Source organism: Apostichopus japonicus, chromosome 22 (assembly GCF_037975245.1).
Source record: "Apostichopus japonicus isolate 1M-3 chromosome 22, ASM3797524v1, whole genome shotgun sequence".
Taxonomy (NCBI): Eukaryota; Metazoa; Echinodermata; class Holothuroidea; order Aspidochirotida; family Stichopodidae; genus Apostichopus; species Apostichopus japonicus.
This window is the reverse complement of record NC_092582.1, coordinates 8,327,501-8,352,522: the sequence shown is the minus strand read 5'-3', so window position 1 is coordinate 8,352,522 and position 25,022 is coordinate 8,327,501. Positions and strand designations below refer to the sequence as shown.

The following is a 25,022-nucleotide window of genomic DNA, read 5'->3' as shown; positions in this document are numbered from 1 at the left end:
GTAGCACCTCCTAATAAAAAGAGTAGTAGCACCCCATGTTTAGGGTAGAAGCACCTCCTGTTTAGGGTAGTAGCACCTCCTGTTTAGGGTAGTAGCACCTCCTGTTTAGAGTAGTAGCACCTCCTGTTTAGAGTTGTAGCACCTCCTGTTTAGCGTAGTAGCACCTCCTAATAAAAAGAGTAGTAGCACCCCATGTTTAGGGTAGTAGCACCTCCCGTTTAGAGTAGTAGCACCTCCTGTTTAGGGTAATAGCACCCCCTGTTTAGGGTAGTAGCGCCACCTGCAGTCCTTTTGGCGTTCCATACTTTTGGCGTTCCATACATTTAGCCTGCGTGATTGCAGCAATATGGCTGCAAATTCCGCATCTATGTCCGGTTATTCTCAAAGTAAACTAGATTGTAAAGACCTCCATGGGTACCTCCAGACGCTTCCTGCTGTTATTCTTGACAAATTATACAATCATCCAGCCACATGCTTGGCAGTATTCAGGTAATAAGTACAAGATGTGTTACTATGTTTACAATCAGTTCAAACTGGGCGTTCTACATGTATGTACTAGTTTCACGAAATCTCGTTTGTTATAGAACTGCGCTTAGCCTAGGCCAATAGGGCTAATACTGCATGTTACCAGTAAATAAATTAATATTTTGCAAAACATGTAATTTGAAGTCATTTCTTTATATTCCGTACACGTAGGATTTGACGCATTTTTGTTATTTCTCAAATCTGTGTATGCCTAGGCCTAGTGATGGCATGCTCCTTCCGAATGGGATGGAAAAGTTGGACAAGTTGGCAACCACATTCACACCACATTTCAGGTTTGAGTGTCAATAGTTGGATGGTTAAAGCAAGAACTAATATAGCAACTTTCTGAATTCTTTTTTGTTTAAAATCTCAGCTAAATTGAGTAAGTGTAATTTTTCTTCTCATCTTTGTGTAGGGAACTGCCCCTCTTGGCACGCCATTATGTCATGAGAGTTATCTTTATCGATCAACCTGTTGCTCAGGCAGGAGTTGCAGCATGGGTGAAAGCATCTAACCAAGAGTATGTATCCTTATCATGTACTTGCATTCACTGTTTTACTATTTAAAATGAAAAATGATCGCTATTGATGTTCATAAACTTGTAGTAATGAATGACAGCATCCTCAAACAACTGGTTATTTGTCATAGTTATTTTCAAAAGGATTCCAGCACCAGCGATTGCTTTCTGAGAAAATTGCATGTCCTCTGATCTCTGGCATTTTGGGGAACCAGGTGCCACTTAACTAGAAGCAATAGTGGGCTTTGTCATCATTCAATTATACTTCTTTGGTTTATTGAACTACCTGTAGGGTATCCCTTTATCCATTTCATTTATTAAGTGTTTTTATGTTTACTTTGAAACAAAGTTACTTGGGCATCGCTAATTTGGCTAAGCCTTACAAACAGCTTCTGGCATATTATAAAGATATAAAAGAGTTGTTTGTCATATTACACACCGTTGTCTGAAGATGCGCAGACTGAATTATATATACAATTATGTTCTAAACCTGCTTTTGTTTTTTTTTTACCCCACAATTAAACTGATAAATATGTAGCACATCCTGCCTCTAATCAGTAGTTCAAAAAATTTTAAAAGCACAAATTCTCCTTTGTTTCCATGCATTAGTCTTCACCAGGAAGCTGTCGGGACACTTTCTGGTCTTAGGGTCTGGCAAGATACACCCCTGCCTGGTGGATTACCTGGCTGGCAGTTGAACAAGATATTTCGAGAGAATATCAAAGTTGCTCTCATTGGCGGGTATGTACAGTAAGGAGAGAATTACTATTCCTTGTAGCCGATGGATGTATCAGTTTTCTACTTAACAAAGACATTCTTGAAATAAAGAAGACTTTTTTTTATATCAGACTCAGTACCGGATGTACTTGTTGGTGCTGATTGCAAAAATGAATAAAGCTATATAAAGCTATATAAAGGTTTACAACTGCAACGGTGCAGGTATGGCTGAGTCAGGACCAAAGCCGGTTGAAGATAGCGGTGTGAGTGAGGTTACAACGTTGAAGAGATCTTGTAGTGGATATGTGGGTCTATAAGCCAGGTATTACAAGGAGCTGGAGGCGCTTTTAACAGACCCCTTGAATTATGAACTGACCTCTAAGAAATACGCTGAGCTGAATAATATATTTGAGTCTTACTACGTGACAAGGTATAATGAGTGTGCCAGTTACATGTATCCTAACTGAGCTTCTGTGTATTCTTTTCACTTAGCCTCATGTAGGCATGGCACACTTATTGGTGTTAGGGTAACGTTATATGATCTGTTTGGTTTTTCTTAATAAACCTCTCGACCAGTTGAAGTAGTTTCCAATCATACGTTGGATACCTATCATATATGTACTGTAGGTGCGTTGGCATCAGAGAGAAAGAGAGAGTTGCAACGACAACATGAGCATAGAAAATACAGCGTGCCACGTATTTGTACTTTTCGCTATGTCTTGAGTCTACATAAAAATTTGGAATATTTTTTTTTTCATAACTCAAGTAACTCTTGCAATGTTCCCTACAAAGGCTATGAATTACATCAATTTGTTGAGCTCCAAAATCTGCAGTTAGCTGGTTAAATAGAGATACCAGTCCATTATGAATACAGGTCCTGCATAATATATATAAATATTGCATGCAAAAATAGACTAGGTTTAGTAAGCATAGTAACTACTGGTAGGTTTTATTTTTCTCTTTTTTACATATGAGTTTCTTGATTTATTCCTTACCTGTTGTTACAATATTTGAAATTAATTCTAGCCTGTGTTTGTGTGATTGGAGCTTTTGAGGAGAATTTATCACTCTTTTCCATTTATCAGGGGTAAGCCTTGGTCTACAGCAACAGAGACCAGTGCAGATGGCCATTTTAGAGATGTGTCATTCTTGGACAAGTATGCCAAAGACAGATGGGAGGTAAATAATAATAATAATAATAAAAATAGTACTTATATAGTGCGTTCATCAGCAATGCTGCTCGAAGGGCTTTACAAGAATTGAAACAATTAATATACAGGAAACATTTAAAATACAGGAAACATTCAAAAGCAAATAGTATAAAAATATTGCCTAAAAGGTATACACCATAAAACCTATGATAGGATAGAAAAATACATTAAAGCTATGGGGATACAAAAATACTGTACAGTTCAAACATCAAAGGCAGTTCTAAAATTATATGTTTTCAGCGATGTTTTAAAACTGGCAAGGCTTGCGCAGGTACGTACTGAATTCGGCAAGGCATTCCATAGCTTGGGTGCACATACTGAAAATGCCTTGTCCCCAGTTTCCACTTTCTTATGCTCTGTGTACACATTAGTCATCTTCCATGGGTAGAATTTTTAATATTTTTTTGACACTTTTTGATTGAATTGCTGTTGAGAGGTGATTATTGCATGTGTCTCAGAGGACAGGAAGTGGGTGTCGTTGTCTTGGCTTAAACATTGATTTGTAACGGGTAATTACTGCAATCTTGTAGTATCTTCATTGCCTTCCTCAGTGGAGTCACTAGAAACAGAGTTGATCCCAAAAACAGCAGAGATTAAAAAAAATTAATGCATCTGTTTTCTTTTTCAAACAAAGTCTCAAGTGTTAATATATAACTTCCATCATCATAGTTTGTATAATGCTATATGAAGTTTATTAAAGTCTGTTTGAAGATTTAGGTACAGTAGGTTGCAATTTTCCCTGAATAAATCTTGCTAAATGAAAAGTATGTGCGCACACACAAGGACTAAATGAAAAGTAGGTGCGCACACACAAGGACCAGGCTTTGCAAAATTCAGGAGCTTTTAACTTTCAGTTTAATTATTTGGGACATATAACACCATACTTGTAAAGTTTAGGTTTGAATGTTTCAGCCATTTGCCAGATAAACCGATTTTTGCCTTTGGGAGCATGAAGAGTTTACAATGAATGGTCCATTTGTCCTTTTGTAGTCCCTTTGTGATCCATTGATTGGATTGTAAATTCTCGGCTGTCAGTGTGATCCTGGATTATGAATTTGTGGCTTCATCAAAATATCCTTTTGTTGGTTGTAAGAGTATCATATCAATGTGAATAAATGATTGTGTTGTCATTGTATTGTCAAACAGACATTGTTAGCTTAAAATATAGCTGTATGGATGATATTGCTCTTTCTGCATATATAGCTAAAGATAAAGAATATCAAATATTATCACACTTTAGAAAAAAATAATATTTTCACAATACAAAAATGTTTTATCAGGTTGTGGTTTCCTCCACTAGTGCAGTAAATTTTGTTTCTCTTGACCGTATAGAAATCCATTGTTCATCCACTGTCCAGCTGTTAGTGTAATGTGAATTCAGTACATTTCCTTCAAATTATGCCTTTCATGTTGAGAATTTTATCACTTTTTGGTGGATAAATGATTTTCACAAATTCAAGTTTTCAAGAGAAACAACAACCCTGCTATTAGCTCAACTGTTATGATGGTGTCATTGTTTATCTGTTACTACATCAGGGATCCCTTTTGTAAATCCCTATCATTTCTACTGTTATCAGTGCATTTTACACTTTTTGGTCGGATCACGAGGTCCAGAGGCGCTCAGCAGGGATATCGCTTTAGTTCTTACAAACTCAGGACTCATGAAAATGTAAGTTACTCAATAAGAATTAAATTCTAGAAATCAAAACCAACTTGACACTGAAAAGTTGGAATTGTAATCCCTTGTTATAATTTTGTTCCATTTCATTGAATTTGTTGTCAATGCTGTTGTACAGGATCATGCAAATTACCCTGTTCGTTTTTGCAGGTAATATATTAAAAAAAATATTTTGGTAGGAAGTTGTCCATTAATGTGATTGAAATAGCTATGATTTAATATGAGACATTGTTGAAAAATATCTTTTGGGTTTTGTACAGTCTAACTTTACTTGAATAATCATGTTAATTAAAACATCTATGCATGATTATAGTTAACAGGACTTTATTGAGCTCGTCCTTGCTTAAATTAATTCACTCGTTAAACCTCTTCAGTTCGAGAGAACACAGCATGCCCACCACCCTTATCAAAATATTAAATGTTTTCTTGTTTCAGTCCAGAGAAAGGCACCATGCCAGTCATTACTCCGGCTGGTTTTCAATTTCTTTTACTCAGCACGTCTTCTCAAGTCTGGTATTTCATGTTACAGTATTTAGAAACAGCTGAGGTGAGCTTCATTCCTTGGGGTTTTTTTTAACGACCACTTCATTTTAGTTGTTCTTTATTTCATGTATGTATTCTCTTTGTTCAGAACTAGGAATAATGTTCTTTTATACACATATGATTCATATTTAATTTTCAGATGGTTATTTGTTGCAAGGTATGTTCCTTTTTCTATTTTTGAAATATCTTCTTTTATTTTTTTACTTGCAGTCCAGAGATGTGAATCTTGTCAATCAATTGTCCTTTCTCTTTCAACTGAGCTTTTCAACATTAGGCAAGGTAGGTATGTCCATGGTTGGTAGTGTTTGATAACTTTACAATGTTAACTTCAAAACAGTTTGTTTAAAACATGAAAGTAACAACAACTTGAATTTTGCTTTCGTTTAAGTATGTGATTTTGTTGTTGTTAAATTATGAAGATATACTCATTTTTGGTTAAATTATGCAGCTTTTCAGCTGAAACAATTGGTAAGAAGCATTTAATGTACTGTAAAAATTTTGTGGTAAAAATGTTGAACAATTATTCCAAGAAGCTTGAATACACCCAACTGTCCTTTCTGGAATATATACAGTACCTCCACTGTAATGGTAAGATAAGAAAGGTGACAAAAAGTGTTTTTCCATAGAGGACTTGTTTTCAATTTTTTTTTTCTTGTTTGCTGTTCCCTGGCATTACTTAAGAAACAAGTTTACATGGTAAACCTGCACCCCACTTAATTGTTAATGAGAATGTCATAAATGCTTCCATTGTGGACATCAGCATTTCATTTCATCGTCTTATTCATATTAATATTAGTCATATGTAATTTACTCTTACTTTATCATTTCATATGATCAATGCTTCACTATATTTTTATGACATTGTAATACACAAAAAATATCACCTTAAGAAGGCTGCTTTAAAGTGCTGCTTCTTTTCTATGTGTTGATGTCTGTTGTCTCAAATATTAAACAGTTACAAGTAAAAGGTTTGTAGTCTTTCAACAAGGCTGAAGACTTCCTACACAACTTTACAACAGTCCTTCAGCAATTGTCACACCTACATATCCCAAGTGTGCAAATTTTAAACAGTGTGCCACATGATCTGTGCATCCACTTAGTGAAATTTCATAGGATCCTGGCACAATATGATCAGTGATGTGCCCACGCTGGGCGGCCCTGCCAAGCACTAAAAATTACCGCCCAGCACTGTCTTAAAAATCGTGAATCCTGCCCAGCACTATTTTCATCTAAAATCCTGACATTCCTAACAATGTATTCAACATAAATTGGGCCTAGCCTATGCCAGCATTTGGCATCTGGGACCTTCAAAAATTTCTCAAAGGGAGGGAGACACCCCTCCCCCTTATACCCGACACTCAGGAAATCCTGGGCACATCCCTGTATGATGTATACAGCTCTCACTACAAGCTGCCTCTCTTGGGGTGAGACAATGTACGCCTGGGTGAAGATATTAACAGCTGAGGTCAACTGCCTTGCCCAAGGACAAAACATAATGATTCGGCCAGAATTAGAACCCTTGTAATCAGTAGATGACAGGTTCATTTTCCTTAGCCACTTGACCACCACTCTCTCATCAAAATTGATATGTGTAAAAGTAAGTTGTCCTGATGTTTCGATCCAGCAAGATCTTCTTCAGAGGCTAAATTACAAGTTTAGCCTCAGTCATTTAGTTCAATGACAAGTTTAGCCACTTGTCCTTTAGCCTCTGAAGAAGATCCTGCTAGGATCGAAACGTCAGGCCAACTTACTTTTACACATTCTCTTAAATGTGGATAAGCATATTGCTAAGAGTTTTTTTTTTTTTTTTATCAAAATTGTTAAACAGACCATCCTGATGCTTTTTCAAAATATCTGTTTTTCAATGACAATCTTACAATAGTTTGTTTTGTGTGTGTGAACATATTGAGACACATTATTCTGTGACAACTATGAACTTTAGGATGAGCTTGTACATTAAAAAGAATAAGAGCATTCACATATAAAAAACAATTTCTTGCATAAATTAAAAGATATATAAGGATATATGTTACACCTGTTAAGAGATGAGATGAAAAGAAAATTCAAACCTGGGTGTATCTGGATTGAAATCATCTCTGCTTTACATATTAATGATTCAATAAATTAATTAAATTCTTGCATAAATTAAAAGATATGTAAAGATATATGTTACACCTGTTAAGAGATGAGATGAAAAGAAAATTCAACCCTAGGTCTCTCTGGATTGAAATCATCTCTGCTTTACATATGATTGATTCAATAAATTAATTTAATTTTGCCTTTGTCCTTTAGGATTATTCTTCAGATGGAATGGATGAGTCTCAACTACAGTTTCTGCAACATCTGAGAGAGCTTGGTCTGGTTTTTCAAAGAAAGGTAAAATATAGTATGAAAGTTCGAAATTTTCATGAAAAACTTTGTGCGATGACAAAATGTAAAGTTTATTGAAAACCAGCCTTTCCTTCAATGTTTTGAAAAGTATATATATTTTTTTCATAATTAGATGCTACATATATTATCGAAATAATCTACAGCCAAACAAAATGTTTTCTCCAGAGTTTGGAATCAAATTTTTGCTGACATAGAGAGCAAATATTAAAATAACACTCTCAGCAGTATCAATCTGCTATTTTTGTATCAAGCAGTATCAATCTGCTACTTTTTTAACAATCTGCTATTTTTTGACCAATGTTTTGAAAAGTCATATTTTTTTTCATAATAAGCTGCTACATATGTTATTGAAAATAATCTACAGCCAAACAAAATATTTCCTACAGTGTGGAATCGATTTTTTGTGGACGTAGAGAGCAAATATTATATTAACACTCTCAGTATTATCAATCTGCTATTTTTGGACCAGTCATGTATCTATTTCCCATTGTATTTAAGTGGGTTTTTTGTTGGAAAAGACATAAAAAGTTGACCCAGGTGGAAAGATAAAATGAAAGAGAACAAAAGTATGAAAGTTCACTTTTAATATGTATACATTTTGTTTTCCAGAGAAAATCAGGGAGATATTATCCGACCAGATTAGCAATAAACCTAGCTTCTGGTAAGTAGCAGGGACTGGGTATAACTGGGTACTTGTTTCCAATTGAGAATATGAAGTAATGCATACGTTACTTGTTCTATACTCAAAGAAACCTGCCATTGTTTTCAGATACCGTTCATAGAATTTACCCAAAGGGACACTTATAATGTAACTTACCTGCAAGAAGATGAATTGGTTCTCTTGGTTTTACATGATACTCTTCTATATTTTTCCATCATTTTTTATTGAGATAATACAGTGTTTGAAGATGTTTTATTAAACTTGAAAAAAGTATGCTATACCAGCATCAGCATCCATATTTAGTACAGTTTCTACCATAATTTTCCCTTTTGATTGATTGGACCCCATGATGAAATACATTTCATTTTATTTTATCTTACAGTACAACAGTTTCGAATCAGCACTCAAAACGTATCTTTTCACCAAAGCATATATATGTTATAATTGTTATTATTATGTTAAGCGCTACAAGAATGATTTCATAGTTTGTTTGGCGCTATATAAAAATCGTGTATTATTATTACAGTACTGTAACTTATGCAAGGTTCAAAGTTTCTAAGGCACACTAGAGGTTATGTTCAACCATCACATGTCAGGGGGGTGGGGATTAAAACAGTTGGTACTATGTTCTTCTTATTTTCTTAATTTTGTACTTAACAGGACTAAGCAATGTGAACATGGATGCCCAACGGGAAGGTTTTATCGTCATAGAAACCAATTATAGGATTTATGCATACACAGACTCTGACTTGCAGATTGAAATTCTTGGCCTGTTTGTCCAATTATTATACAGGTTTGGACCCTTTGATTGCTCTTATAAACATTTTTCTTGTTCTACATGTTGTTTTTCAAGTTTTGTTCATTTGTATCAATGTGAAATTTAAAATTCTATCTCCAATAGTACACATCAGTTTGTCTATCAAACCTTTGTTTATATGCATGCTAAGCCATCACTATCACTGTCTATGGCAAAAAGAAGTTTTTACTCTTTGAAAATAATTAAAGGTACGTCTAATTGTCAATTGATATATTGTCACCATGCCCTAAGTATTCGTGGAAGACGACCAATCCTATAAAAAGGTTGTAAATAACAAAATGGATGTAGGTTATACCAAATGAACATTAGTAGTGGTTTTGAATTTGAAATATGGAGTAGCGTTGACATGTTGTATAGTCAAGATAATGAGCTGGTTGTTCCCTTTTGTGTACAGTTATGTAGGAGATGACAGGTGTTTCATCTCAGTAGTTAGTTGCTCCGTCTCTGAGAGGTACATTGTTGCGCGGAGAGATACCTCATTAACTTCATTACAATGGAAACAATACATCTTAAACTCTGTGGGAGATTTTCCATTTAATATCGATGTTTATCTGTAAACTCGGTTTTTTTTTTTTTTTTTTTTTTTTTTTTTTTTGGTTTGAAGCAGCTATTTGTATTTTCATCACTAAGAATGTACAGTCTACTCAATTTATTTTTTTTGCATTCCATGCACAAATGCCTTGTTCCAGACTAATAGTGTATTAAAAATTAAGTCAAATGTTTTCATGTAAAAACTGTGTAAATGAACTGGTCACTTCTTCTGGACAACAATAACAAGTGTCAAGCCAGAGCTTAATTTCACCCACAGCTAGGTCAAGGTTCATCCTTTATGAAGAAGAGCTGTAGGTTCTGCCTAGTATCAGAGTAATCCTATTTGGTAGGGACAGTACAATGGTTCTTAGTAATCCTGAATTTTGTCAATTGAGACTTGTGACACTATTATGAAAACCTGAAGTTATATTTCACATTATAGAAATGCTGTTTACAAACTGATTAGATAAATGTAGGAAAGTCAGAGGGCCTGACAGTTTGATGCTGTACATCAGGGGTGGGCAACCTACGGCCTGCGGGCCACATGCGGTCCGCCAGTGATTTTTTTGCGGCCCATGAGATGTCTCAAGAAAAAAAATCTCAATCTATTTTACATCATCAAAAAAAATGAGCTAGCTGCTTAGAATTTATCAGCACTAATGATGCTGTCAGGTAGGCCTACTATCCCCATTAATTATCAACTGTACTGTCTTGACATTATGTTTTTGTGAATTACAGATTAAGTACACACACCTATTGCATGAAAGGTTTGAAATCAACAGCAGGTCGTTGGTTAGGTGCGGCCCAGTCAATTTTTCACCCCTTATGTCTGGCCCATTCATCCAAAAAGGTTGCCCATCCCTGCTGTACATAATACTATGCAGTGTTAGAAATTCTGGCACTGGATTCAAATCCCATATTTTGTTATCAGGGTTAAAGTTCATTTAAACTTGACAGAGTCTCCTGTGTTGACATGTCTTTGCCGTTTTGTTAACGATCAGCATTAACTATCTTATTTTGAACGATGGCTGCCAACTTCTGCCTCAATCTTATTCCTCGGCTCATCTGTTTCTCTACCAAGATATTCATTGATGTAGTTTACTCCTTTGGTACTTTCATTAATATCTATTTCTTACCATCATCAGGTTCCCAAATCTCTCTGTCGGTGTGCTGTCCAGAGAGAGTGTCCAACAAGCTGTCGCAAATGGCATCACCGCAGAACAGATACTTAACTATCTAAGATCTCATGCCCATCCACAGATGTTAGCCAATGTAAGAAACATTGTAGTCTTGTAGATTTCACAAACTATCACAAACAACATTTGATTCTTATCGGTTGAAGGTTTCACCATAAAAAAAAGAGTAGGAATTCCGCTTTTTAACTTTTGTCTTTCAGATTGGTATAGTTTTGTGCTCTCTGTGGTTGGAATAAACTAAGGCAATAGAAAGCCCAAATGGTTATAAATAGTCATAGTCATGTGTGATCAAACTTGTATGTAAAAATCTGCTATAATGTACATAATCAGATCAGGAAGTAGTTTATCCAGTATCGCCTCATAAATTGGTCAAGCTGCTACACAAGTAGTCTACTGATATATAGCAGTTGTTTTTCTAACACAGGAATCATAGTATGATATAAGACAGAAATTCAGACACTTCAAATCCTCTACGCAAGATTTGACCGTTGAGTTATTACCTGCGGCTGCATTTTATGTTTTAGATCATTATGCAGGTATTGTAAACATTAATATACTCAGAAGCAATGTGGCAATGACAGTGTCACATAAGCAACATAAGCATCTGGGCAGGGTAGTAAGACAACTTTATACTTTGCAATAAAACTTTTTTTATATATATTTTTGAAGGATTCGTCCATTGCCTGTTTCATTTGTGTTTTCTGCCAAATTTGGAGAAACTGCAATAATTAGAATTATCACAAAACACTCAAATAGATTGTGAGCAATGATTGTTTGGCTAGGGCTAGGGCATTTTTTATGTACTGGGTGACTCAATTGAAGCCAACAATATCTCAATGAAACTGGCCTTTAATATGAACAAAGAAGTAAAATTGTATCTATCTTTGCCGCCAGAAACCAGTCATTCCAGCAACCATTAGTGACCAGATACGATTGTGGGAACTTGAGAGAGAAAGACTAAGCTTCAATCCTGGTGAGTTGATGATGTCACTTTGTCTATAAATCAACTATTTCTCAGGAAATTATCCTCTGTTCCATCAACTCTTTGTCAACCCTCTCCCCCCCCCCCCACCTCCTCCTCGTCCAACTACCTTTCTAAGAAAAGATTGTGTTACTTTTGACAGGTAAAATTCAGTTTGCTACAGCAGAGTCAGGGTTTAATGGAAATTTTATGCAAATGAGTTTGCTGTAAATGTATTTCATGTGAAAGGTCTTATTCATGAGAATAAATTGAAAATGAACTTGATTCATTTCTGTTCAGGTTATTTTATCTACCGTTATGGTTGTATTTATGTTTTTACTCAAAACCGTATAGTTTTATAATGTGCTTTAGCCATTGTTTTTTTTTGGTTTACTTGCCCTGTGTGTGACAATCACAAGGCTTGTTTGGTTTACCTGTTTGGCAGCTATGCAATTGCCATGTTCATTTACCTTTCTGAAAATTATTTCTGAAAATTCTTATAATTCATAAACTATTAATGTAGTATTCCATAATGAATTTTCCCTGTTAAGGTTCACGTTGTCTGTAATTCTCAAAAATCTAGTTTATAAAGTTCTGTAAAATACTATTATATATTTGAGCTGTTCATTTAGTTTTATTCAATCTGTCTCTTTTCAGCCAATAAAATGGAATAAAAGTGTTGTGTATCAAATATCATAACATATCATACAACTTATGTTTAATGCACGCCATAAAAATAACAAAATATTCCCATAAAAACCAGAAAGCATTTTAAATCATATGGCAATCTTCATCTGCTAGTTCATTTTAAAACTTATAGAATATTATCTTTTTGAAGCGGATTTTACTTTAAAAAAAGTTTTTGATCTTAATCGTTTCTCCTCTTTACCATCCGCAGGTATACTGTATAATGACTTCCTATCTCAGCCAGACTTTGATGTTCTCAGAGATTATGCAAGGGTTCGTCAAAATTTTTGTCTTTATTTTCGATATCCAAATTGCCAAGTTTGGAAGATGATTTCGACACGAAAAGTGTGACAGATATCGTTCTGGCTGAATGACATTCACCATTGAAAGGTTGAATATGGTATTTGGTTTATATAATATGCGATCATATGTGATGCTCTTGGCAATTGGTTCACTTAAAAATCAAATATTACATAGTTTTGAGGTTACTGACTAATATAAATTGTCTTTGATCCCTGCCTTCATTATTCCTTTAAAGAAGCCAAGCAGAAGTTAAGCCCAGTGTTTAGATTACTAAAGGAATGATATCCATTATGTTGTTATCCGGGTTCATGAAACTGTCAAGATGTTAACTTTAGGTAGGAAGATGCTGTAACAGTCAGTAACACTCTTGCTTTCCTACCAAGAATGGCATAACATCTCATATCCGATTTCCTTTTTTACGTAGGACCTAGGGGTGCTAACCTGGGAAGATCCTAAGAGGAGGGTCTTGGTCATTGCTCCAGCGGGACATGAAGATATTAAAAGGTTCTGGAAAAGACAAAGGAAGGGCCATTGAAGCTGATTGAATGATGAATTGAATCACAAAACTTCCTGTCAGTTGAAATTTCCAGAGACTTGAAATATGTTAACCTAGGGGAAAACCCTGGCAGTCGATTGTGTGGTGTATATATAGAATTACCTCACAAGTTGATTTCTGGACATCAACATGGAAGCTACAGATTCTATGTGGTAATGCTGTGATAGACATGCTGCTACAGATGAACAGTCCATGGCTTTCCCAGCTGAAATGGTCTTCCAGATCAGTGAAAACAACTCATGCGATGTGTAGTGTTATCCTCAAGAACTAGTTTGACAGTGTTAACATCAAAGCATAGACAACAGTGGAGATTGGAGAATATATTTGAGTGTTGTTGTCCAATAGCAGATGGACCCACAACTCATGCGATGTGTAGTGTTATCCTCAAGAACTGGTTTGACAGTGTTAACATCAAAGCATAGACAACAGTGGAGATTGGAGAATATATTTGAGTGTTGTTGTCCAATAGCAGATGGACCCGTGTTTGGCGTCGATTGAAATCTTCCAGCACATTATGATGAGGTGTTGTAGTTTGCTGTTACTGTGTGAACAACAACAATGTATGTATGTAGGTTATTCTTCATGTTAACAACATTTGGTGAAACGATTTTGTTCTAATATACCAGGAACAGCAACTCGGTCAAATCGCTAGATGTAAGTTTTAATCCTTGTCCATATTAGATGGACTGATGTTGACTGTGGGTCTGGTGAGATGGGGGTCAGGGAGGCTGCCACCCCAGGATACCCATATGCCAAATGATGTACTCTAACTTTCATAAGGTACTTAAGAAAAATAGACTTCAAAACTTGGTGCATAATAACATAATTCTCTCTGGGGCTCAAGCTGGTTCCTAATACCCCTAGCTGTCTGTTACTGATATCCTTCAGTAAGATATGATGATAAAATAGTTTGGTAGTAATCAAGTACCTTCTGTCAGTAAACAACCGCTTTGTGACAATCTGTGATGGAAGTCTCTGTATTTTAATAGTGAAGTGACTGGAGATACGTTTGCAGAGCCATTACTCCACCGTAACTCAAGACCGGACCATTGATGAAAGTCAGCAAAAACAACTGATAACAGCTGGACTGTACCCTTGAAGTAACATGTTGGGACTATACAACAAACATGTTGCAATTCACCTATACAACATACATGTTGCGACTCCGCCATACAACATATATGTTGCGACTCCGCTATACAACATACATGTTGCGACTCCGCCATACGACATACATTTTGCAATTTTGGCTATACAACATAGATTTTGAGACTCCGCCATGCAACATACATATTGGGATTCGGCTATACAACATACATGATTTGACTCGGCTATACAACTTACATGTTGCGATTCGGCTATACAACATACATGTTGCGACTCCTCTATACAACATTCATTTTGCAAGTTTGGCTATACAACATACAGTTTACCATAAACTGTAAGGTCATCAAGGAGGTTCTCAAGCTGATGAAGAAGGCTGACATCTTTGTGAGTTGGTCAGTGGTGTTTGATCAGTGGTGTTTTAATAGACTATTAAAAGGACTGTCGAGATAGGTAGCCTCCAATTAGAGTGATTTATCCATTTTAGTAAAAGTGGTTGAATAAACAGATGAGAAATATAAATTAATTTGAAGTCCTTTTTTGGAGGGAAATTTTGAGCTGTTTCTGTTGTAATTATTAAATTAACTAATTTAAGCTAAGTCTAACTCAGTGAACCGCAACTGACCGTCCGATTCCAGCGTATGAGGGGGGTATTTCAGCATCTGACCACTTTCTCAAATACCGAGGGAGACAAACACATGTTACCCCTTTCAACATGTTTGTGACTCAGCTATGACGAAGTGTTTTGAAAAGAAAGTACAGTATGATCAAAGTGTTCAGCTGTCGTATATTGCTGTTACTGTGTGATAAACAGCAATGTATGTAGATTATTCTACATGTGAACAACATAAAGTGAAACGATTTTGTTCTAATATACCAGGTACAACTACTCAGTCAAATGGATAGATGTAAGTTTTAATTCTTGTCCATATAGAGTAATTTGACCATTTTAGTAAAAGTGGTTGAATAAATAGATGAGAAATATAGGCCTATATTAATTTTTAGTCTTTTTTTGGAGGGAAGTTTTGAGCTGTTTCTGTGGTAATTATTAATTAAACTATTTTACCTTAGTTTAACTTAGTGAAACACAACCGATCGTCCCAGTCCAGCCGATGAGGGGGGGGGGGGGGGGAGTATCTCAGCATCTGACCACTTTCTCAATTAAGTTTTAACGGATATGTTACCCTTATCAAACATTTTGTGAATCAGCTATGACAAAGAAGTGTTTCGAAAAAAGGTTAAAGAACAGGAACAAACCCCACTGTCAAATTCATTTACCAAATGTATGATACCCACTGATGGATCTACTTCAGCACAACTACACAGTATCAACATAACACCTGGTCTTGACCACGTTTTGAACTGGGAACCTAACCATTTGTGTGGATGGACCCGCAAACCGCTGCAACACTTATTCACCTTTTTCCAAATGTAATTTACCTGTCATCTTGTAACATCATGCAATGCGGTTGAGTGGTACTTGTGGCATACCAACGGAAGCCGTAAAAGGCGGACGGAGGAACGCTACAATAGGCAAACATATAAGCGTGTTCCAACAGGGTAAATGTGGTTTGCCGGATTCCTCCATAATCAAGTGACCAGAATATTATGAGTAAATCGACGAAGATAATGATTAGCCCCTCATATTGATATGAAAGGGTAGTGGGAGAGATAGGGCATCTCAGTAATTGGTGGTAATGTTGGCAAGAATGATGGGCCTCCCCCCAAATAGGCCTACCAGTACTTTGTCCAAATTAAAAATCCAAGGCAAACTAACTGCATTTGCCTTATACGCAGTATAATACGCAGCATTGAAGCTCGCATGGACTCCTAGTAGTATTAGGAAGAACTTTTGGGTGTTCATGGTGTTATTTTTAGGAAGAACTTTTTGGTTGTTTATGGTGTTATTTTTGGAGTAGACAACACACCAGGGAGTATAGTCATGTATGATGTAGTGACCTACATAACGAGGGCGCTTTGTGAGCGCCGTGACAGGCTCAGAAAAAAAGTTGGCTACGAAGCTAGCCTCTGAAACTGCAAATGAACAGAGACTATAAAAAACTAAGTTTCAACGTAGGTAGGTATCGATGTAGGTATCGTTCACTTGGCCAGTAATGCCAATATTGTAGCGCGCACGCGCACTACAATAGAGAACTTGACTGTGACCGCTGTAACCGTTATGGTTTTTACTTGACTATACAGACTATGAAATTATTTAATGTACTGTATTACTTTCGTCACTTCGATTTTAAGCACGGAATGTCAAACAGAAGCAACTGATAATTGTTTGTTATACAAATTCGTGGGGAGGTGGGCACTTACAAACATATCAGGGTAGAACATTAGCCTGCCTATGGGCACTTCCGGAGGCTTTATCAATCCGGGGACGTTACATAAAATTCGGGACTGCCCCCGAAAATCGGAGACGTTTTGGTAACCTTACACCACAGTACATTCCAAATTATTTTATATTTTTAATTGTTAAGTAGAGGTCCTCCAATCAGCCTCATCTTTCAAATACCCTCCCACCTCACTACCCAGGTCGATTGTAACAACTCTCAAACAAAACTACGACACTAGGCTTGTTTGGTTTGTTTTTGTATTTTATTTTATTTTGTACAAATGATGTCGTTGACAGATAATATAAGACAAGTACAATCATGGAAAATACATGAGTAGGGTCTTAAAATATTTTGCATGAGGTAAAAGTCATGGCCCGTGTAATAGGTATGTATATTTCTCATTGACTGTTTGTATCAAGAATGCCTCATGAAATTGGACTCGATTCAACTCTACGTTGCTTTAACGGACCGCTACTCTTGAGAAACTCTTTAATTTATATAATCGATTTTTTTTCCTCAATTAATACTGCTTTCGAAGTTAACATTAACTGTACTTCCCTTAACAAATATAAACATGGAGTCTTGGACAGAAAAACAAAATATCTCTTTTTAGATCGACTTCAACAGAATTGCCAGAGACCCACACATATCCCCACATTCTCTCACCCCGGAGATTTCACTTCCCGGCCACCCTTCCGCACACCTCCCAAATGTGTCGTGATATACCCCGGAATATCGGGAATAATTCCATATACACATGGACGTCCCTGTTGGGCAAAAGCGCGCAATGATCCCGACAGAATGTACCCAATGTACCCAATTAATTTACCCAATCAATGTACCCAATTAATTTACCCAATTAATTTACCCAATTGTAACTGAATGCCCGTGTTTATTTGGCAACATTTACACCTTTTTATTTACACCATGAAAGTTAAACTAATCAAACGTAAAACCGTTTAAAACCACTGATAATATCAGTATCGAAAGAGTTCAAATTATCTACGTCCACATACCTTCCCTTTGACCTATAGACAAACTTCAGTAACGGAGTTTCCAGATGGGAATTTTTAAAAAAAATGGTATTGAGACATCTCAATATTACTGTGTTTACTTTCAGACCTATAATATAATACTTTTACACGTTAATTCAAATGAATTAAAGTAAAATTTAAAATAAAATAACCAAATGATGAAAGTACAATATTTACATATAAACTAGGGTAGAAAAGAAAAGGCATTAAACAATAGACAATTGGGTTACTCAATTCTGTTTCTATACATGGGCTAGAGAGAGACATTGGTATGAAGAAAAGGTCAGAAAGAACCAACATCTCCATCATATACCTATATTAAGCAATGCACATGGTAGGCCGGTAGGAAGCTCAGCCATCAATTAGGCCCATATACCTTATTAGTGTATCGTTTAGTCGAGGGCCAGACTGAACATTTTCGTAAGTAAGTTTTATGCATGGAAGAAAAACGGATGGCGTTACCTCCAGTGGATGGAGTGATGTATCCTTAATCTGTACAGGTCCCTGAGATTTTGATATTTCACACGTGGTCTCGTTTATTCCGTTTAATCACAACTTGTCTTTGAAGTCAGCCTCAATAAGTATACAGTACTGACTAAATCTACATGTATAGTCCCCATGTAACATCGTGCATCAAATTACATAACTTATTTCCTCACGGAAATGTCAAGTCAAGTGTAACCCGTGAACAGCTTTTCTCTCTCTTTCTCTCCCTCTTCTTCTTCCCCTTCTTCTTCTTCTTTTTCATTCTCTTCAAATCTGTACCAAATCTCCATCAGATCTTGTGTAGTTGGTACTCATCACAAAGTTGATCCAGGGTACTAACTTCGGTATGTGAGTATAGTACGCATACTGTCCTATGACTGCACACCCTTTCCCGGCACTGACTATACCGACTTGAACCCAGCGTCTCGGTCCATTGCCGTTGCGTTTGAGTTTTCGCATAAATGGTCCACCTGAATCGCCGAAGCACGTATCGCGCTGTTTGCGAGAGTAACCTGCGCAGAACATGCGCGGTGTAAACTGGCTTATATCTTCATTAATATTAGCTAGACTTTCTACGCACTCCTCACGTCTACGAATGGGGATCTACAACAATACATGGGAAGAAGAAAAAAAAGACGAATTAAAAAAGTTTTAATCTTTCGGAGAACCAAAGATTTCGGGTTAAGCAGAGACGTGTATACAAACGGGTCTGGGTTTAAGCAATGAAAGAGTGGGGCTGTTTCAATTCTTGATACCGAGAGGGATGTGACACAGGGGGACACTACATCCCCCGTGTGGGTTCATGTTGGAATAAACTTTATTTTAGAACAAACCGAGCCGCAGTGCGCGGTTTGTTGTAAAATATAAAAGTTGAAGTTATATAAATTACGTCATTTGTACATTATTCATTGTTATAGCATTATACACCGGTATTGTTTATTTACGCAAAACGATACGAACAAATATTCAAGTCAACTTTCTAACTCCATAATTATTCTCCCGGGGAGTTTGGTGTGTGGGGCGAGAGACCAGAACACTCTCCGCCCATTAAATGGGTGAAACGCCTTACCTGAAGTTGTTGTAAAGTGTTTTCATAAATAGAGGGCGAGCTTTCGTTGAATTCAACAGGCCTGCTATGACCCCAACCTGTGACCATTCCGAATGTTCCCGGGGGAACAAGAGCATCTGAGAGGGACAAAAGAGTAAATACCACTTATGCATTTCCAAGAATGAGTCGTTTAATGAAACAAGATATTATGGAGATTTTCAAATGATGTATCTAGTTAATTAATATTTAAATATATGACATATTTGAAACTCCTTGTGGTTATAAATTAACGGCCGGGTCGAAGTCAACCTTCATAATTTAAACCGCGGTACGTGACAAACGGTCCAAACACTTTATATTGGGAGTAACTTGCGATAAATTATACATAGACAAATATCATAACCTATTACTGTCAACATTACTTCTCGCTGATTTCAAACCTTGATGGTTATTGTTGCTGTTACTGAATAGCCCCATACCTACCAACACTGGGCAATTCGGCAGTTCTCCGCTCGCAGAATGTTCAATTTATTATGTTCATTTCTGGCAGAGTATCATGGTATTATAGAGCAAAGTTTCTGTCATCTAAACTCACCCAGATTATCACCATTGATCGGCTCAGGGGGTAGACAAATAGTTCTGACGTAATCGTTAAGGAGGGCCTGACCATCTAACTGCAACAATGCTATGTCATAATCAAAGTCTATATAATCATGTCCTTTTGGTAAAAACAGATTTGTCACGTTGAATATTTGTTCACGAATAGACCCCATATCTGCTCGTCGATCTGTGAGGCCTGGAAATAAATATATAAAAATATATATATATATATACAGAAATAAAACTAAATACAGATTATGGATATTCAAAACGAATCAGCTTTTTAAGTAAACCTTAATCGAAAAATATATACTTTATTGGCAAACAAATGATAAGCTTATGAAATTGGTACAAGAAACCGTAACAATTGAGGTTCTGTGCAAGACTGTATTAAGTGACAAGGCCAATTAATGAACAAACGTTACCAGATGCAATATGTTACCACGGCTTACATTACAATGCAAAAACCAATCAGTACTTTTTAGTGAAAAAATGACAACAGGTAAACTATGTCTGGGCAGCATATTGCTTCTGCTATATATGGACGGGTGCACTCGTATGATACCAGGCCCTCACTCATCGGGTGCAGGCAAAACAGGATACACATTTCTACAAAACATTTCCGTTTTAAGATTAGACGCTATAATTGTCAATTTAAAACAAGGTACCTAACATCATATAGAAACATTTCCTACGATGATTGATTGTGGAAGTACCGAGGTCTGTTAATGTAATCCTACCTCGGAGGTACTTCTTGAACTCTGTGGGGTTATGCGTCATTGTATACATGCAAGTTACGTATACACGTTATGCATATAAATATATATATATATGTCTAGCAACAAAATACGGTTGTAATGATGTCAGGATGTCTGCATGACGATATTTCATGTTAACATCGGTTATATTAATCAAGCTACTCCTTCGTTGAAACAGAAGAATAAAACCACATGCATTTGTCACCGGGATACAAAATCAAACTGAATTATTCACGAAAAAGCAGCGACGATGAACTATAAATTGAAAAATGGATTAAAAGATCATCACAATTGCCTTCAAAATATGCTAGAGAGTCTGATAACGGTCGTTCGTGTTGAACTTTCAGCACGCATTTTGCATCTCCCTAAAGGATCCCCTCCACAGAGGCAGTCTATGGAAATGATGTAGAGGGTCGAGACCTAAATACAGAAAAGTGTATTAGAAACATTCAGCAATTTGTAGTACGTTTCACTAGTACTATTGCTTTACCAAGGGCTGTTCAAAGCTAAAAAAGAACCGCTAAGTCCTTTAAAGTGAATGTCGTTTAATCGGAAAGAAAATGGTTATGTGGATTTCAACAGAGAGATCAAAATGAAGCGGTAGGGAGGAGTGGGTTTCCTTACCTAAGCGAATTTGGAGTCGCCTGATATCCTCGTCGTATCCAAAGCAGTGACCAGCTGAGAGAACCCACCCTTTCTCTATTAACGTACCGGCGCAGAATAGAAACCACTGAAAAATACAGAAGCATAAGTGTTATTCACGCACGAGCAGTTCGTGTAGTGCATATGGTTATATGGAGTTGGGTGTGCATGGTGATATTTGTCATTGGAGAAGGTATCGCGAATATCACACCCCCCCCCTCACCACAACCCTCCTCTCCCTGTGCTCCTCCCCAATTTCGTATCACCCAATGGACAGATGAGAAAACTGCTAACGGGCCCCAAGGTCAAGGAGGTATGAATATTTCGAGGCAATTAGAAATGCCGACTATATATTTATGCCTACACAATTAGGGCAAGCATATTGTGCCCACGGTGCTCACCTGGGCTTAAATACTATGACACTGCTCCGGCCTCTTGATCAACCTAATTGTATATTTTGAACTACATAGCCTACATCACCCCCCCCTCCCCTCCCCCTCCCCTCCCCCTCCCCAACACGACCCCACTCCGATTTCAAAAGCAGTTCACGATAGGTATACATTACAACGTCACAATCAACAGCGAACCATAAGTGGCAACCAACATAGGATAATATAACACGAACTGCTTATTAATGCACATGCAGTGTTTAATTAGATGCTCCACATATTACAATTCCCGTATGTTACCTGTATAGCTTTATGTATGCTATGTTATTATTTTGTACAATTCACAGTCTTTTTTAATGTTAAGCTGAAATTTGGTCATTCGAAATTACGGTGACCTACGTTTCCATCTGCCCGTTGCCAGTAGATACCAGCCTGCCATGGCCAGGCTCCACTATTTGAAGCGAAACCGCCAACTACTCGACCGCCAAACCTGATCGTTGTCTTTCCAGCCTTGCCACAACTTTCATAATCGGTAGCGGTATCTAAAAGTAGGAAGAGTATAGTAAAGTTAAAAGTAAATGTATTCCTTATGAGCAACCTTTGTCATAAGGCCAATAACTTGCTTTGTTAGCAAAAGATGGTACCACTTTGGTTACAACTTACGTTGAGGTCAATTGGCGTGCAAATATGTTATTATTGGAAACAGATTAGAGAAGAGGAAATATACATGGCGATATCAATAATGTAATAAGCCTGCAGTTAACAAAAATATGACTATGACACGCTAACTATATGGGCCTTAATATTTGTAAACAACTTTCGACGTGTATTATCAAATTTGATCTGGCCGCTATGACGTGAATTTACGTCAGCATATTACTGCAGAACGCGGCAAACTATATCGCCCTGAAGGTGAGGGAGTATAGTTGGGTGGGGTGAGTGTGGGACTGGGGTCAAGTTGGGGTGTAGTCGTCTTACCTCTGACGCATCGGGGAATTGGTGTAGACCATTCTCCATACCAACAACGATTGACTTTACTTCCGATCAAAATGAATCCAGGAGTACAGACAAAGGAAATATTCAGACCGTGCCAAACTTTATAATCTCCATAGAAAGAACTGACAACGTGGACATGCTCAGGTGTATTTGTAGGTAATGTACAACTTTCTGTAAGAAATAAAATATTAGGGTATCAGTGAAATCAAAATTTTATGCATTAATACACTTAACATTTCGGCGTCAGTCATCGGCAATATATGCATACGTATACGTATATATATATATATATATATATATATATATATATATATATATATATATATAGGAATAACGGAAAAACTGTTAAACAACTATGCTGCATTTAGAGAAAGGCTGGATCTCGAGTGAGATACAATAATTGAATTAGGTAAGTGATTGGAAGTAAAACAGCCAATGTTTGGTTTTTGCATATATATATATATATAAAATAATAAACATTGGAAATATGTTGGAAAGTCATTTAAAATATAGCTGCCATTACAAAAACAAAAGAAGGATAATGTTTCCATTAAAGGGATATCCCTTTGGCTACTGAATTATCCCTTTTAGGAATGACATACTTACTTTCTCTACATCCGGGTCTACCTGGTGAAAACTCTCCGTCGTTACAGAATACGGGTGAATCATAATAATCTTCGGCGTACCTGTTACAGGTATATACTAACACGGTACCATTTTTAACGAAACGCTCGTAGTAGGTTAGATATCTACCATGTACCACGGACGGCAGTAGACAACTACGTGCTGGAAAAAAAAGTACAAAGAACGATATATCAGTCTTCAAAACTTCGGTGTTCAATATTTGATTTATAATTGGTTTACTAAGTTCATTTTTGCATGTCACGCAAATAAACTTGTATGCGCAAAAATCGCCTATGCACTGGCAACTGAAAATGATAGCACCATTTTGCATCCAAGCCCCTTACCGAAATAAAAAGATTCTCAAAGGGGGAGAGATGTCTTCTTCCCTTTAGACCCCCCCCCCTTCCTACCCGACATATGAACGTCAGTTACATGTTTTGCTCCCCCCCCCGCCCCGCCCGCCATACAAAATAGATCAAATCGAATTCGTAACAGACGTTAGAACCTAAATGGTGTGGTGAAATGTCATATAGGCTAAGTGTAAGTATTAAGTAAACTTGAATTTTTTGACTCATAAAATGGGAACACAAAGTTGTTTTTGTTCCTTCACACCACGGATACCCGCATATGAGCGGGGGGGGGGTGCAGGGGAACGACGACTCCCAACTTTGCACTGTACACTTTAAGTTGGTCAATATGGAGCAGTTCACAAGAAATATAAAGTGTGTCAGGAGGTGGAAAATGTAGGTCATCTGTTCTTTCTTAAGTAAACCTGTTTTACAAATCTGAGTTTATTTTACTAAACATGAGGAACAATTATGGTGTCAGCTTGATCATGATTGCATCTGTGACGACAGTATTGTTTCCTTTGAATAATATGATGATAGTCACCACAAGATTTAACAATAGTGCATATTTAATCAAAGTAGACCTATATAATGTCTGAGTGGTACGAAAACCATAAACTGAAGGATGGATGCTATGATAAATAACCTGTACTATAGTTTCGGGAAAACTGTCGTAAAATTTTGACCTACTAGTCCAGCATAAATTCTCGTTATTTTGAATATCAGTATACCGACTGCTAGCATGAATATTTCTTTCTGGGATGGGTATAACCCCTCCCCGGAGATATACGTGATTGCTCCTCTGAGGCTTAGCTTATCGACTTGCATAAAGAAAGCAAGTTGCCAACGAGAAGTACCGACATATAGCCAGAGATCGAAGGAGTATTCCAACCGTGGATCTGGGCCTTGGAAGGATGGGGGGGGGGGGGGGGAGAGACAGCCTTCCTTGAATACTTGCTGCGATCACCTACATCTATCGAATGTACTATTTCTCCCCCCCCCCCCCCCAGAGACCACCTTACCGTTTTAACTTGCGTAACTCTTCAGTCGTAGCTGAAACTAGTTCGACCAATAGCATAAAAATGTACATATATGTTTCCGTTTCCAGAATCAACCCAAACATTACATTGATCTCATGCATTTTTTATTCTATCGACCCTCAATAATTGAGAAATTGAAGGGTGGTATAGTAGCGAAGCGATTGCTCCCAGCCACCTGTTTTCTTGAAGGTAAAGTATCGAAATATATAGTTTAACAGTAAAGTCAAAAGCAGAAAACTTCTTGCAGTTTAATATGAGGTGACAAACATTCCATGAGCTTTCATTGAAACGTGTCTTATGTATGTTAGTCTATGGTTG

General features: G+C 36.9%; 2 protein-coding genes across 2 annotated transcripts in view; one reads left to right on the top strand and one right to left on the bottom strand.

The window, feature by feature from the left end:
* The first annotated feature begins 308 nt into the window (after window positions 1-308).
* On the top strand, window positions 309-14,257 carry LOC139963593 (general transcription factor IIH subunit 4-like). Its single transcript, XM_071964479.1, has 14 exons — window positions 309-489; window positions 941-1,045; window positions 1,652-1,783; window positions 2,845-2,938; window positions 4,548-4,639; window positions 5,084-5,195; window positions 5,402-5,470; window positions 7,484-7,567; window positions 8,192-8,243; window positions 8,904-9,036; window positions 10,737-10,863; window positions 11,682-11,760; window positions 12,647-12,708; window positions 13,163-14,257. The coding sequence occupies exons 1-14, from the start codon at window positions 347-349 to the stop codon at window positions 13,271-13,273; spliced, it is 1,395 nt and encodes a 464-aa protein (XP_071820580.1). The 5' UTR covers window positions 309-346; the 3' UTR covers window positions 13,274-14,257.
* Window positions 14,258-16,993: 2,736 nt separating this feature from the next.
* Window positions 16,994-25,022, bottom strand: part of LOC139963592 (limulus clotting factor C-like) — a 25,370-nt gene continuing 17,341 nt past the window's right edge. Inside the window, exons 5-11 of the mRNA XM_071964478.1 lie at window positions 23,300-23,479; window positions 22,676-22,864; window positions 22,097-22,239; window positions 21,291-21,396; window positions 19,904-20,104; window positions 19,330-19,445; window positions 16,994-18,863 (exon numbers count right to left, since the gene is read on the bottom strand). Of these exons, the coding sequence (XP_071820579.1) occupies window positions 18,528-18,863; window positions 19,330-19,445; window positions 19,904-20,104; window positions 21,291-21,396; window positions 22,097-22,239; window positions 22,676-22,864; window positions 23,300-23,479 (1,271 nt within the window). The 3' untranslated portion in view covers window positions 16,994-18,527. The remainder of the gene's footprint in view (window positions 18,864-19,329; window positions 19,446-19,903; window positions 20,105-21,290; window positions 21,397-22,096; window positions 22,240-22,675; window positions 22,865-23,299; window positions 23,480-25,022) is intronic.